Raw genomic sequence first — 13,868 nt, 5'->3', positions numbered from 1 at the left:
TATGAAGGTTAACTAGCATATGGTTGGCTCTCCTCTGACAATAAAAGAGTGCATTAACTGACTGCAATGTTCTCAGCACTAGATGTTTCAGAAATAAAACATGTCTAAATGCAAAGCAATATACCTGGCTTGGAAGTGGTTCATTCACATTTAGTTGTGAAGTGGGTAACTGCGTGAAGTGTGACTTTCCTCTACCTGCTCACAGTTCATGTGTATTTCAGAATGGGAAGAAACTCTGCAAATGGTCAACTTTCCATTGGTTTATATATGTATTATGCAGCAGTTGCTGAGAATGTTGCAAGCAGGTAGTGAACTCCTTTACTGTCAGGGTGGTGGAGCCAATGACATAATTTTAACTGAGTCAAATGCTTAAATTAATTCAGTGATTAATGGATTAAATTTAAATAGCAATACGTACAATGAGACCATCAGTACAGTCAAAAGACTATCAATATCTTTTGAGATACTGGAAGTACATAATAATTCATCATTTAACAAGCAGATGTTACAGTAATATTCCAGAAACGATATAACAGAACTGTATTGTTTGGGGGAGCAGCAGTATTGGGGCGCAAAAATGATAAACTGTTCAGCAAATGCTGCTGTCCCTGAGAACATAGAAGAAAGGACTTTCATATACAGTGGTGCCCCGCAAGACGAACGCCTCGCAAGACGGAAAACCCGCTAGACGAAAGGGTTTTCCGTTTTGGAGGCGCTTCGCAAAACGAATTTCCCTATGGGCTTCCTTCGCAAGATGAAAGCCCATAGGGAAATCTCCGGGACAGCGGGGAAGCGCAGCGCGTCTTCCCCACTGTCCTCGGACCTCCTCCGAAGGCTGGCGGTGGGGCGGAGAGACCTCCTCCCGCCGCCAGGCTTCGGAAGGATGCTCTGAAGGCTGGCGGCGGGAGGAGGGCTCTCCGCCCCACCGCCAGCCTTCGGAAGGCTGCTCCAAAGCCTGGCGGCGGGAGGAGGTCTCTCCGCCCCACCGCCAGCCTTCGGAAGGCTCCTCCGAAGGCTGGCGGTGGGGCGGAGAGACCTTCTCCCCGCGCCAGCCTTCGGATGGCTGTCCTGAAGACTTGCGGTGGGAGGAGGGTTTTCCTTCCCACCGCCAACATTCAGAATGCTGTTCTGAATGTTGGCGGTGGGGAGGAAAAACCCTCCTCCCACCGAAAGCCCCGGGAACAGAGGAGAAGCGCTGTGCCCCTTCCCCTCTGTTCCCGTAGCTGTCCTGAAGGCTTGCGGTGGGGAGAAAAGCCCTTCTCCACACCGCCAGCCTGGCAAGCGGTTTCCATAGGAACGCATTAATTGATTTTCAATGCATTCCTATGGGAAACCGTGCTTCGCAAGACGAAAAACTCGCAAGAAGAAAAAACTTGCGGAATGAATTAATTTCGTCTTGCGAGGCACCACTGTAATGGTATTTAGATCGACCCACTAGACTAGATCTATTTCTTTGGAAAGGTTTTATTTAACTTAAATTTCTCTGGCTTCAGAGTTAAATGAAAATTACTGGCATTTAACAATGGAATGATGAAAGACCTCAAGAACCTCAATTTACAAACAATGCATAAAATCTCATCCTGATTTCTTTTCTTTTTTTTAAGGTCTATTAAAATCTACAGGTGGGGACAATCTGTTCTTCATAGTTGCTGATGGAATTAATTTAGGGTGTAAAGGAAGAATACTTGCAGAATCAACTAACAATTTGAGTTTTCTGTGTTTATTCTAAAAAATAAACAATGATAGTGGGGTTGGTGAGAAAACAAATGAGCCCTCAAATCTGCACTCACTGATCAAGCCAGGCTCCCATCTATCTGCTAAACCTTTGGTTAATTAATCAAATGATTAAACCATTAAAAACTTGACCCCTATTTATAAGAACACTATCTGGGATAAAGTGTTAGCGCCAAAGCTGTATAACAGAAGACTCCTCTCTATTTGCCAACTTTTAAAATAAAAAATTCCTTCCAGTAGCACCTTAAAGACCAACTAAGTTAGTTCTTGGTATGAGCTTTCGTGTGCATGCACACTTCTTCAGATACACTGAAATAGAAGTTGCCAGATCCTTCTATATAGTGAGAAGGTGGGGAGGGGTGTTACTCAGAAGGATGGTGGGAATGGGAGATAGGCAGATAGCTGGGAGAGCCTGTTGACGACTCTTAACGACTGTAATAGGTCTTACAGGAAAAGGCAAGGGGTGAGAAGGTGAGAAATGGCTTAGTTATGTATAGTGAGATAAGAATCCAATGTCTTTGTTAAGCCCAGGTCTTTTCATGGTTTTAAGTTTGGTAATGAGTTGTAATTCAGCAGCTTCTCTTTCCAGTCTATTTCTGAAATTCCTTTGTAGTAAAACAGCTACTTTGAGATCTTGTATAGAATGCCCTGGGAGATTGAAGTGTTCTCCTACTGGTTTCTCTGTTCTGTGATTCTTGATGTCAGATTTATGTCCGTTTATTCTTTGGCGTAAGGTTTGGCCTGTTTGTCCAATATAGAGAGCTGAAGGACACTGTTGGCATTTGATGGCATACACAATGTTAGACGATGAGCAATTAAATAGTCCCGAGATGGTATGTGTGATGTTGTTGGGGCCAGTAATGGTGTTGTCCGGGTGTATGTGGCAGCAAAGTTGGCATCTGGGTTTATTGCAGGCTCTGGTGCCAGTGTCTGTGTTAAGTCTGGTTGTAGTATTATTGTGGGTTAGGAGTTGTTTAAGATTGGGTGGCTGTCTGTAGGCAATGAAAGGTCTTCCTCCCAGAGCTTGAGAAAGAGAACTTGTATTTTCTGAGGAAAATACAATCTTTAAATAATCTTCCCAAAAACACTATACTAGCTACTATGGATGTGGAATCTCTGTACACCAACATCCCACACAACGATGGTTTACAAGCCATAAGGAACACCATATCAGATAAAACCACAGCGGACCTTGCCACCAAACTCTGCCAATTTGTCCTTACCCACAACAACTTCAAATTCGGTGATGACCTGTTTCTTCAGATCAGCGGCACAGCAATGGGCACCCGCATGGCCCCACAGTATGCCAACATCTTCATGGCAGATTTAGAACAACGTTTCCTGAACTCCTACCCACTCAAACCTCTCTTGTACCTGCGATACATTGATGATATTTTTATCATCTGGACACATGGGCAACAGACCCTGGACACCTTTCACCAGAAATTTAATGATTTTCACCCCACAATCAACCTTACAATGAATCAATCTATGCAAGAAATACATTTTTTGGACACTACTATAAAAATACAGGATGGGCGCATAGACACCACCTTATACCGCAAACCAACTGACCGACAAACATATCTACATGCCTCTAGCTACCATCCCAAACATACCAAACAGTCCATTGTATATAGCCAGGCACTACGTTACAGCCGCATCTGTTCCAACTCTACAGACAGAGACTCTCACCTAAGGGATCTACAGCAAACCTTCTCAGAACTAAAATACCCAGCAGATGAAGTTAGACAACAGATCAACAGAGCCAGACTGATACCCAGAGAGAACTTGCTACAAGACAGACCCAAAAAAGAAAATAACAGAACACCTCTAGTCATCACATACAGCTCCCAAGTTAAAACAGTACAACGCATCATCAGAGATCTACAACCTCTCCTGGACAATGACAGTTCTCTTTCTCAAGCTCTGGGAGGAAGACCTTTCATTGCCTACAGACAGCCACCCAATCTTAAACAACTCCTAACCCACAATAATACTACAACCAGACTTAACACAGACACTGGCACCAGAGCCTGCAATAAACCCAGATGCCAACTTTGCTGCCACATACACCCGGACAACACCATTACTGGCCCCAACAACATCACACATACCATCTCGGGACTATTTAATTGCTCATCGTCTAACATTGTGTATGCCATCAAATGCCAACAGTGTCCTTCAGCTCTCTATATTGGACAAACAGGCCAAACCTTACGCCAAAGAATAAACGGACATAAATCTGACATCAAGAATCACAGAACAGAGAAACCAGTAGGAGAACACTTCAATCTCCCAGGGCATTCTATACAAGATCTCAAAGTAGCTGTTTTACTACAAAGGAATTTCAGAAATAGACTGGAAAGAGAAGCTGCTGAATTACAACTCATTACCAAACTTAAAACCATGAAAAGACCTGGGCTTAACAAAGACATTGGATTCTTATCTCACTATACATAACTAAGCCATTTCTCACCTTCTCACCCCTTGCCTTTTCCTGTAAGACCTATTACAGTCGTTAAGAGTCGTCAACAGGCTCTCCCAGCTATCTGCCTATCTCCCATTCCCACCATCCTTCTGAGTAACACCCCTCCCCACCTTCTCACTATATAGAAGGATCTGGCAACTTCTATTTCAGTGTATCTGAAGAAGTGTGCATGCACACGAAAGCTCATACCAAGAACTAACTTAGTTGGTCTTTAAGGTGCTACTGGAAGGAATTTTTTATTTTGACTATGGCAGACCAACACGGCTACCTATCTACTACTGCCAACTTTTAGTAATTCTGCAAGCATAAATCAATATCACTGAGGTCTGATGTCCACATTTCACAAAAAAATTCAGAACACAGAAACGCTTGAGCATTTTGGTGTTTGCATTTGCATTGTGTGATACAAGCAAGGTTGGAAAAACATTACAGGGACTTGGAACATTTCCTGCTGGCCTTCTCTAACAATACACAAAGAAAGAAACCAATCTTTTCTCCTTGTCCTGAGTGCTAGAGGACCTGAGGACGGGAAGGTCAGGGATAGTCAGAGTCAGAGCAGCCAATAATGATCATCCAATCCCACCATAGCTTGTGAATTGCAGCCTAAATGGTCTCTCCCCCCCCCCCCGGATGAGGGGACTCCAAACACTTCAAAATATATTTGAATCGCATGATCATTTGTGGCATTAAAGAATGGTTTTGCCAAATTAAAGACTGCCATTTCTCTCTACTTCTGCTCTCTACCTAACCCCAAAACTTGTGTGTTTCATTTAAAGTTTGGGACCTTTAATTTCCCAGAAATGAGGAGCAGCCATTGCTTCTTTATCCAGCAATCCTAGGCCTGTAACTTGTTGCCTCTGAAACCTGGGAAAGACTTGCTCAGCTTGCAGTCTGCCTATTTTTTGTACCTTCCCACATCCCCTCACTCCATGTGTAGGCAAACTAAGGCCCGGGGGCCAGATCTGGCCCAATTGCCTTCACAATCCAGTCCGCGGACGGTCCGGGAATCAGCGTGTTTTTACATGAGTAAAATGTGTGCTTTGATTTCAAATGCATCTCTGGGTTATTTGTGGGGCATAGGAATTTGTTCATTCCCCCCACAAAAAATATAGTCCGGCCCCCCACAAGGTTTGAGGGACAGTGGACCGGCCCCCTGGAGTTGAGCGCTTTTTGTACTTTCCCCAGATCTATAATCAAACTTTTTTGCAATGGGGTGACCAGAACTTAATTTTCTTACAGAAGAGACTCTACTGCCTCTCATATCAATTACCTTACTGGGGATTTTAAGCAGATTTTTCCTTAACTACAAAGATGAACAAAATACAGACAACAAAAAATAGGCAACCTTGAGTATATCCAAATTTCCTGAACCTCTGTAGCAGTCAGTATATTCTGGCAGGCTAAGCAGTCACTCTCAACTTGACAAATAGAGTTTATCATTTCCTCTTATTTATTGATGTATTAAATGTGAGATTCCCTCCCCCTTCAGACATAAACAAGGTACTTGCTTGATATCGAGGTTAATTTGATTTTCCATGAAACAAAGAAACCCAGGCACGAACCCAGTGGTTCCCTTTCCTTCCAGTACTAAAGAAAGAGGCCTATATATCAAACATGGCCTTTGTTAAGATGAATGCATTTTGCCTCTAAACGCTGTGGCCTTGCAACTGACATGATTTTTTTATTATTATAAAGAAATCAATTAGAGACCCGCCACATGCCTCTTTCTTTTTATTGCCTTCCAGTTGTCATGATGCTTTCAAGATGCTAGTGCCTGAGGAAACTGTAAAAATTTTAAAGTCCTAAGGACTGTTTCTATAGACAAGGTCAAGGGTGAGCAATGGGAATGGGAGAGTCGAAGAAGGGAAACCTGGCCTTCATTAGGGCAAGCGGAAAAGGCACAAGTGCAACAGCTTCCCAGGGCTTGAATTGCTTTGATAAAAGGAGGTTGAAGAAGAAGAAGAAGAAGATTCTGCTAATTAATATGGCAGCGCTGCAAAACTGTGTTGCCATCACTTGCAAATGGTCTTTGCTCAGAATATTGCAAACTGTTCTTTGGGTGGCAGAAGGATGTACAGTGGTACCTCGGCTACATACGCTTCAGGTTACAGACTCCGCTAACCCAGAAATAGTGTTTCAGGTTAAGAACTTTGCTTCAGGATGAGAACAGAAATCATGTGCCAGTGGTGTGGCGGCAGCGGGAGGCCCCATTAGCTAAAGTGGTGCTTCAGGTTAAGAACAATTTCAGGTTAAGAACAGACCTCCGGAACGAATTAAGTACTTAACCCGAGGTACCACTGTATTTGGGGAGCTCCATCGATGGTCCAGACAGAGAGCAAAGCATAAAATAGGCAACTCCCAAGACACTGCGATCTACTCACAGTATAAAAAAACTGGCTGTGATCTACCCATTGTCATTGCCAGGAGTTGCTGAGCTTTCTTTAGGGGAGGGTACAGTAATGGAGCACAAAGGTGATCACTAACTTGATACCGTGACTGATCAAAGACACCCCTGCGATTGACCGGTAGATCGCGATTGAACTGTTGGACATGCCTGGCCTATAAGAATCTCATGGCACCCAAAATGGTTGGGACTTGCTTCTGGAAGCTTCCTGAAGGATCCACTGGAGAAGGCTGGGATAGCAAGCTATGTTGGGGCATCTGAACTGACACAAAAGTTACACTGTGCCAGGGGTCAAATAAAAGAAGACATTGCTGTGCCGCGGATACTGTCCTTCAATTTAATCCAGCTTGCATCAGAACAGGAGGGGTCTCTAAAAAACCCAACATGCTAGGCCTTCTTGTGAAGTGGACAGTAAAGGCAGTTACTTCTTGCAGAGGTTGTGTTATAAAAGGAGGCATAAATGTCCCAGGAGGTAAATATGACCCTGTCGAAAGGCCAGGCACATTTCTAAATAAAGACTGTTTTGTGTTCTAAGCTTTTGTGAACTCGTTTTTGTGATTACTATTAGAGTGGTGCCCCGCAAGACGAATGCCTCGCAAGACGGAAAACTCGCTAGACAAAAGAGTTTTCCGTTTTGGAGGTGCTTCGCAAAATGAATTTCCTATGGGCTTGCTTCGCAAGACGAAAATGCCTTGCGAGTTCCTGCGGGTTTCCCCCCCCTTTTTCTAAGCTGCTAAGCCGCTTATCAGCTGATCCGATCAGCAGATAAGCCGCTAATAGCGCTAATCCGCTAATCCGTCAATGGGCTTGCTTCGCAAGACGAAAAAACCGCTAGACGAAGAGAATCACAGAACGGATTCTTTTCGTCTTGCGAGGCACCACTGTATTATTATTATTATTATTATTATTATTATTATTATTATTATTACTACTTCTGTAGTTCTGCAAGGTTATCTAATACAAGGCAAGCTGTGAATTTCAAGGCCCTTTGGCCCGTTCTTTCCTTGTGTGAGTTTGTGTTCACAAACACAGCTTCCGGCTGAGGAGACCAAGGCATCTGATGAAGGCAGGTTCCCTTCTCCTGCTTCATTGCAGCCAGCCTCAAATAAACCTTTTTTAAAAAAATATTTTACTGATTTTATTTTTTCCCATTTATGATTATCATATGCACAATTATTTTAACAGTTTTGCTAATTTTATTGCGTAAATTCTTTAGAAAGATTCGTGACTAAGTGGCATATGAATTTTTCAAAACTAAGAAAGCAGATAAGCCATGGTAGCTTATAGGACGGTTAATTTCATAGTTTTTAAGGTGCCACTGAACCTTTGTTGCTTTTCCTGCTTTCTCTCCACATTCTTCCCACATGTGTGACTGGCAAGATATTTAATTAACTGACCAAATTTATATTCCACTTGTAATAAAACAACTGTAATAAAACAATTGTAATAAAACAATTTACACAAGAGATATACAAATTATGCATAAAAACAGTTAAGAACAAACATATATAGATAATTAAAATCAACAGCAGAAGAGTAAAAAAAGAAAGGAAAACAATTTCTTTTTAAAGAACAATTCTAGTGAAGGTTTTTAACATGTTGAGCACTAAAATCCAAACACATTTATAAAAAGATAATAAAAAGCAATATATCAAAAAGGAAGAATAATAAAGAGAAAGAAAATATTAAATAGAATACAATACTCATAATCCTCACAAAACAAAATTATATAAAAAAGAGAAAGAGAAGAAAGAACAGAGGAAAAATAACTAAAAGAATAGAAAAATAGATAAAAGAACTACTGCCTCCCTATGCCTAAAGGAAAACAATTTCCAAGCCCAACTCCCCAATATTAAATGTTAGAAATTTTCCTGAAACACAGGGTATAAATTTATACAAACAAAAAAATCAAACAAGATGCCCAACTCTGTTGATAAGCAAAGATGATTTTTGAGGGAGATCCCGAGGGGATCTGTAAAAGAGGGCTGGACCATTCAGCATCAGTAATGGATGGCAGGTGGTGTCTTACTTCAAAAGCAACACTTAAATTTTCCCCACAGGAATTAATGGCAAACACTCAACAACAACAACAACAACAACAACAACAACAACAACAACAACAACAACAACGGTTACTTAGGTTAGAGAAAGCAAGGGGGTACAATCAAGGACAATGTGGGTAATCCTTTAACCTAACATGGAGATCAACTCAGTCTCTAACTGCAGAAGCCCTTGAGATGGTCTACAACCGAGGCCACCAATTTTGGGGGGCCAATAGGCACATGAATTGCAAATGGAGGAACTGTTGTGGGTGCCACACACACCAGGACACACTGAAACCTATGACACTGGCTACAATAGGATGTGGTTCTCAAGCCAAACACTAGCAGAGGAAGGGGAGGAGACCCTGTGTGCCCCTGGAAAAGTTTCTGTGGGCACACATGCGCCCACAGCCCCATTTTGGCAACCCCCTGGCTTCCAACAATAAAGTAACATAAAATCATTACTGTATAATATTTAAGAACAAAGAGACCAATTACTTAAAAGTCAATATACATAGAATCATAGTTTACAACAACAAAAAATCAAACCACATTACAGGCCCAAACCCTGGTGGAATAAGCAGGAAGAAAGTAGAGATTGACAGCTGCTGAGGAAGAGGAGTCCACACGTCAGGTGCCAAAGCAAAGAAGGCTCTCCTCTTCTCAGCAAATGCCAATCTGAGGGTGAAACTAGACATGAAATAAAATGCGCATTTCCAGTTAAGGAGTGAATTAAACTGTTCCTTCCCCTTCCTTCGTCTAAAGCTGGCCTTTCCTTTGCGGAAAACAATTATCAGCCATTCTATCCGATGCTATGTGTGCCCTTGGAAAAAAAAACCTGTATGTTAAATGCAAACATGTATTTAATGATATCATTAAATACATTAAAAACAGAGAAGACAACCAGAGCAGTGCCCCATCTGAAGATTTTAATGCGAAGGCACATTCATTGGATCAGAAATCACTTCTCAGCAACAGCTGCAGTCAGTTCCAGGAGAATGTACTGGAAGCCTCTATGGGGAAAGAGCCTGGGACTTGGGTACAGTGACATACAACGCTAGCTTTCCTCTCTTTTTTTATTACTTTATTGACAATCTTATACAACAAATATAGTATACATCTTCTTTAACCAGACATGAGTATGAATCTCAAACAAAACAACAACCATATACAAGTACAGCGGTGCCTCGCAAGACGAAAAGAATCCGTTCTGTGATTCTCTTCGTCTAGCGGTTTTTTCATCTTGCGAAGCAAGCCCATTGACGGATTAGCGCTATTAGCGACTTTTAGCGGCTTATCAGCTTATCGGATCAGCTGATAAGCAGCTTAGCGGCTTAGAAAAAGGGGGGGAGGGGAAAAAACCCTGCAGGAACTTGCAAGACATTTTTGTCTTGCGAAGCAAGCCCATAGGAGATTCGTTTTGCGAAGCACCTCCAAAACGGAAAACCCTTTCGTCTAGCGAGTTTTCCGTCTTGCGAGGCATTCGTCTTGCGGGGCACCACTGTAATACTCCATTTGTTAACAAACAATAAACTTAATTTATATTTCTACTGTCTGTTGTTTTCTTCTCTATTTATTAACATAGATAACAAAGAACAAAACAAAAAAAACCCATAATTGGACTTCCTATAATTTCCCGATGTGTATTTTCTTTCTGATGGTGAATTTACCTAACATTATTAGCTTATCCTTTCTTTCCTTTCTAATACATTCTTAGAACAGTACTTAACCTTTGACTTATTTTATTTATATTTCATTAATCCAGGGTCAATCAAATGGTGCCATAGACTTTATGCCACTGTTGTCATTTCGTAAATATCTCTTATATTTTCCGTATTTTTGCGCGAATGCTTGCCTAACATACCAACAGTCACCAACAAAGCTACAACATGCCCTGTGAGCTGGCTAATGCTACCTCCTGCTATCCATCACCTTTTCTGGACATAATGGTCATGTCCCACCCCCACCCCCCACATATCATCCCACAAATAGTGGTACCAGCCCCTCCCTCTTGCAGAAGCATATGGCCTGTGTTTTATGCTCTACTGTACCTAAGCATCAGTACCCAACAGAGGATCACCTGAAGTTATCCAGGTTAGACAAAAGTCAAGAAAAATGGTAAATCACTCCAGCATAATCACCCCAATGTTCAGCACATGAAGGATGCTGCTAAAATGCATATTATCTGTAACTTTGGAAGGCAAAATTATATTTGTTGAAACGCTTTAGTGCATTTTATTGTTGTACTGTATTTTATACAGGATCATTTTACATAGGACCATCACTTTATATAGGATCATCTGTGGTGAGAGATGCAATATGAACCCCACAACAACAAAAATATTACTTTAAAAATGCATCTGGCTGAACCCTGTTTATTGCTTGATTCCTGTTTCTATGATAGTTTTTTCTTGCTTGTATTTTTATTTACCACTCAGAGAACTTTAAACACAAAGCTGTTTTAAGAGTTTTTTTATATAATAACTAATTAAAATTGCTACTCTGCCCTGCTACTGATTGGTACCCTAACCACATATATAGGGAGATAACTTCTGATTACTTCAACCATACCGATTTACACACTTATTTTCTTACAACAAAAACTAAAGTAACCCTAAATTCAAAACAGCGCTTCATGCTTCAGTGTTTCTAACAAAAAAGCTCTGCTTTGATGTTCATGTTCATTCAACAGAAAACCTGAAATGTAATAGACCAAGTTTGAAGGGATGGGCTAGTAGTTGCACCAAAACATTCTTCTCCCCCTGCATCCCTGTAAGGTAGAATTTAACAGAGGAGCTGCAAAAGGGAAATGAACATTCACCAATATCTGTACAGTACTTTATTCCTAGCTACAGCTTTCCTCCCATACTCTGCAATGTTCTTTGTACCGCCATGTTCATTTACATTTGACTTCCCAAACCACAGTAGTTTACACTGTCATTAACTTGTGCAGCTAAGTACTTTGTCTCTATACTGTTTGCACTGCTGCTTCAGAGGGGATTAAACTACTGCTGTTCTTCTTAGCCAGTATTCCTATTATTGGAGTTAGAGCAAAGCTATCTCATATTCTCTTGCAAAGGAAGGCCTTTATGCACCACACGCCCTACAAAATCCTAAAATAAAATAAAAACAAACCATACTCTTATAGAGCATTATACACAACTGTTTTTGCAATTAACACTTAATATTCTAATGCAGTTGCATCGCCTCTATCGAGCTCTCCAAGCCAGAGGGTTTTTTAAGGACTTCCTCAATTCCAGCATTTCACAGATGAAAAGAGGGACACTTGAATAATGGTGCCACTCTGTACTCTCACAACAAGGACCAAGTTGCACTTCTTCCTTATTTGGTTTCAGAACTGCCTGCAAGATCAGTCTTTTTCAGCTGCTTCTGGATTGACCACTTAGGAATTTTGTTAGGTAATTTTTGAAGTGTATGAACGCTGTTATCTTAGTTTCTATTGTTGCTAATAACTCTGATTTTAATATGTTTAAAGTTTATCTTTGAGAGCTAGGAAATGGCATACTACATTCTCACAAAATATAAAATGAAATAAACCAACAGAACAAAGCACATTGTGCCTGAGCTCCCATTATCCTGCTGTAATGGCTGGAAGCTTTTTCCTATGTGAAGTGCCCAGTATTTCTTTATTCGGGAATAAGCACGTTCTGCTCTGCCTTCTCAGAGAGACTGTACCAGTTTCCTTTAAAAATAAATACACAGAAATGCTTATAGTTCTTACTAAATAGCTGCAATTTGTAACACATTCAAGTGGGATGCGGGTGGCGCTGTGGTCTAAACCACTGAGCCTTTGGGCTTGTTGATCAGAAAGCCAGTGGTTCAAATCCCGGTGACGGGCTGAGGTCCCGTTGCTCGGTCCCTGCTCCTGCCAACCTAGCAGTTTGAAAGCATGTCAAAGTGCAAGTAGATTAATAGGTACCACTCCAGCAGGGAGGTGAATGGCATTTCCGTGCGCTGCTCTGGTTCGCCAGAAGCGGCTTAGTCATGCTGGCCACATGACCTGGAAGCTGTCTGCGGACAAACGCTGGCTCCCTCGGCCTGTAAAGCAAGATGAGCACCGCAACCCTAGAGTCGTTTGCGACTGGACTTAACTGTCAGGGGTCCCTTTACCTAAAGTGGGTTCAGCTGGGACCCAAGTCAATAAAGCGTGAGACTCTTAATCTCAGGGTTGTGGGTTCAAGCCCCAAGTTCAGCAAAAAGATTCCTGGATTGCTGGGGGTTGGGATAGATGACTCTAGTGGTCCCTTACAACTCTCCAAAGAGTCTATGAATCTTTGCCATCTTGATACAGCAGTGGTCTTCAGCTGGAGGGTCTGGACCTGATCCAAGCTGGGTTGCAACAGGAGCAGCACCACCATGCAAATATATGGTAAATGATTATGAAATGGGTCCCCAAATGCAGTGCTATTTTTCTAGAAAAAGAAGTGCCGGAATTCACCATAAACACCTCCCTCGTTCTCTTAGAATGGCAATGGCGCCCACCTGAGAGGTGCCAGAACTGATTTCAGGTGAGTTCCGGCTGAAAAAAAGTCCTGCCCAAATGAATGCTTGGGTTACAAGAATCTATACTTCCTTTTACACACACACCCTAAAGACACATAAGCACCTGCCCTCTCTCTCTTCTTTGTCCTGTTCTCTTTTAATCTATCCATCATGCATTTATTCTTTCTCTCTTAGGGGCTGCAGGATTATGTTCAAAAAACACAGGTGCATGCCATTTCTGGTGCAAAATTCCAAATGGAAGAGGACAACAATTCTCCAGTTATGTCCCATGAGCCCTTTAGTAAGATCAAGCACAATTTTTCCATTGTGTTATCTCGGCCTTGATCGCTTATAGCATAAGCTTGTCTACTCAAAAGTAAGTTCCACTGAGTGCCACAGGGCTTGCTGCCAGGTAAATGTGTATAGGACTGAAAATAAAGGTCACATTTATGCAGGAGACAAAGCTAGGATGCAACTTCTGATTTCATAAATGCTAACTTTAACAGATCATTGCATGCTTATTTCAAAGATGTCAGTGTTTTTAAAGACCAAAACTTTCTCCCTCACAAAAATACACTGACATAATCCATACATACTTTTATGTAGCATTAAGCCCAAAAGAACAAAGGAAAGATCACTGAGATCACTGCACGAAGTTGAGATTTTTGCTTGTCTTCTATGTTCCCTCTAGCCA

General features: G+C 41.6%; 1 protein-coding gene across 6 annotated transcripts in view; it reads right to left on the bottom strand.

The window, feature by feature from the left end:
* The window catches only part of SCUBE1 (signal peptide, CUB domain and EGF like domain containing 1), a 193,241-nt gene that overhangs the window by 160,811 nt on the left and 18,562 nt on the right, over nucleotides 1–13,868 (bottom strand). Inside the window, exon 1 of one of the 6 annotated variants that reach the window (XM_083503336.1) lies at nucleotides 6,749–6,807. The exons of 2 other annotated variants lie outside the window; for them this stretch is intronic. Coding sequence is in view for 3 of the 4 variants with exons in the window: in XM_083503333.1 (XP_083359459.1) it covers nucleotides 6,607–6,643 (37 nt within the window). In the remaining variant the exon portion in view is untranslated. 3 more of the 6 variants (XM_083503333.1, XM_083503335.1, XM_083503334.1) reach the window with 3 other exon arrangements.

Source organism: Podarcis liolepis, assembly GCF_965112155.1.
Source record: "Podarcis liolepis genome assembly, chromosome: 5".
In the NCBI taxonomy this organism is placed as follows: domain Eukaryota; kingdom Metazoa; phylum Chordata; class Lepidosauria; order Squamata; family Lacertidae; genus Podarcis; species Podarcis liolepis.
This window is presented reverse-complemented; position numbering and strand designations above follow the sequence as displayed.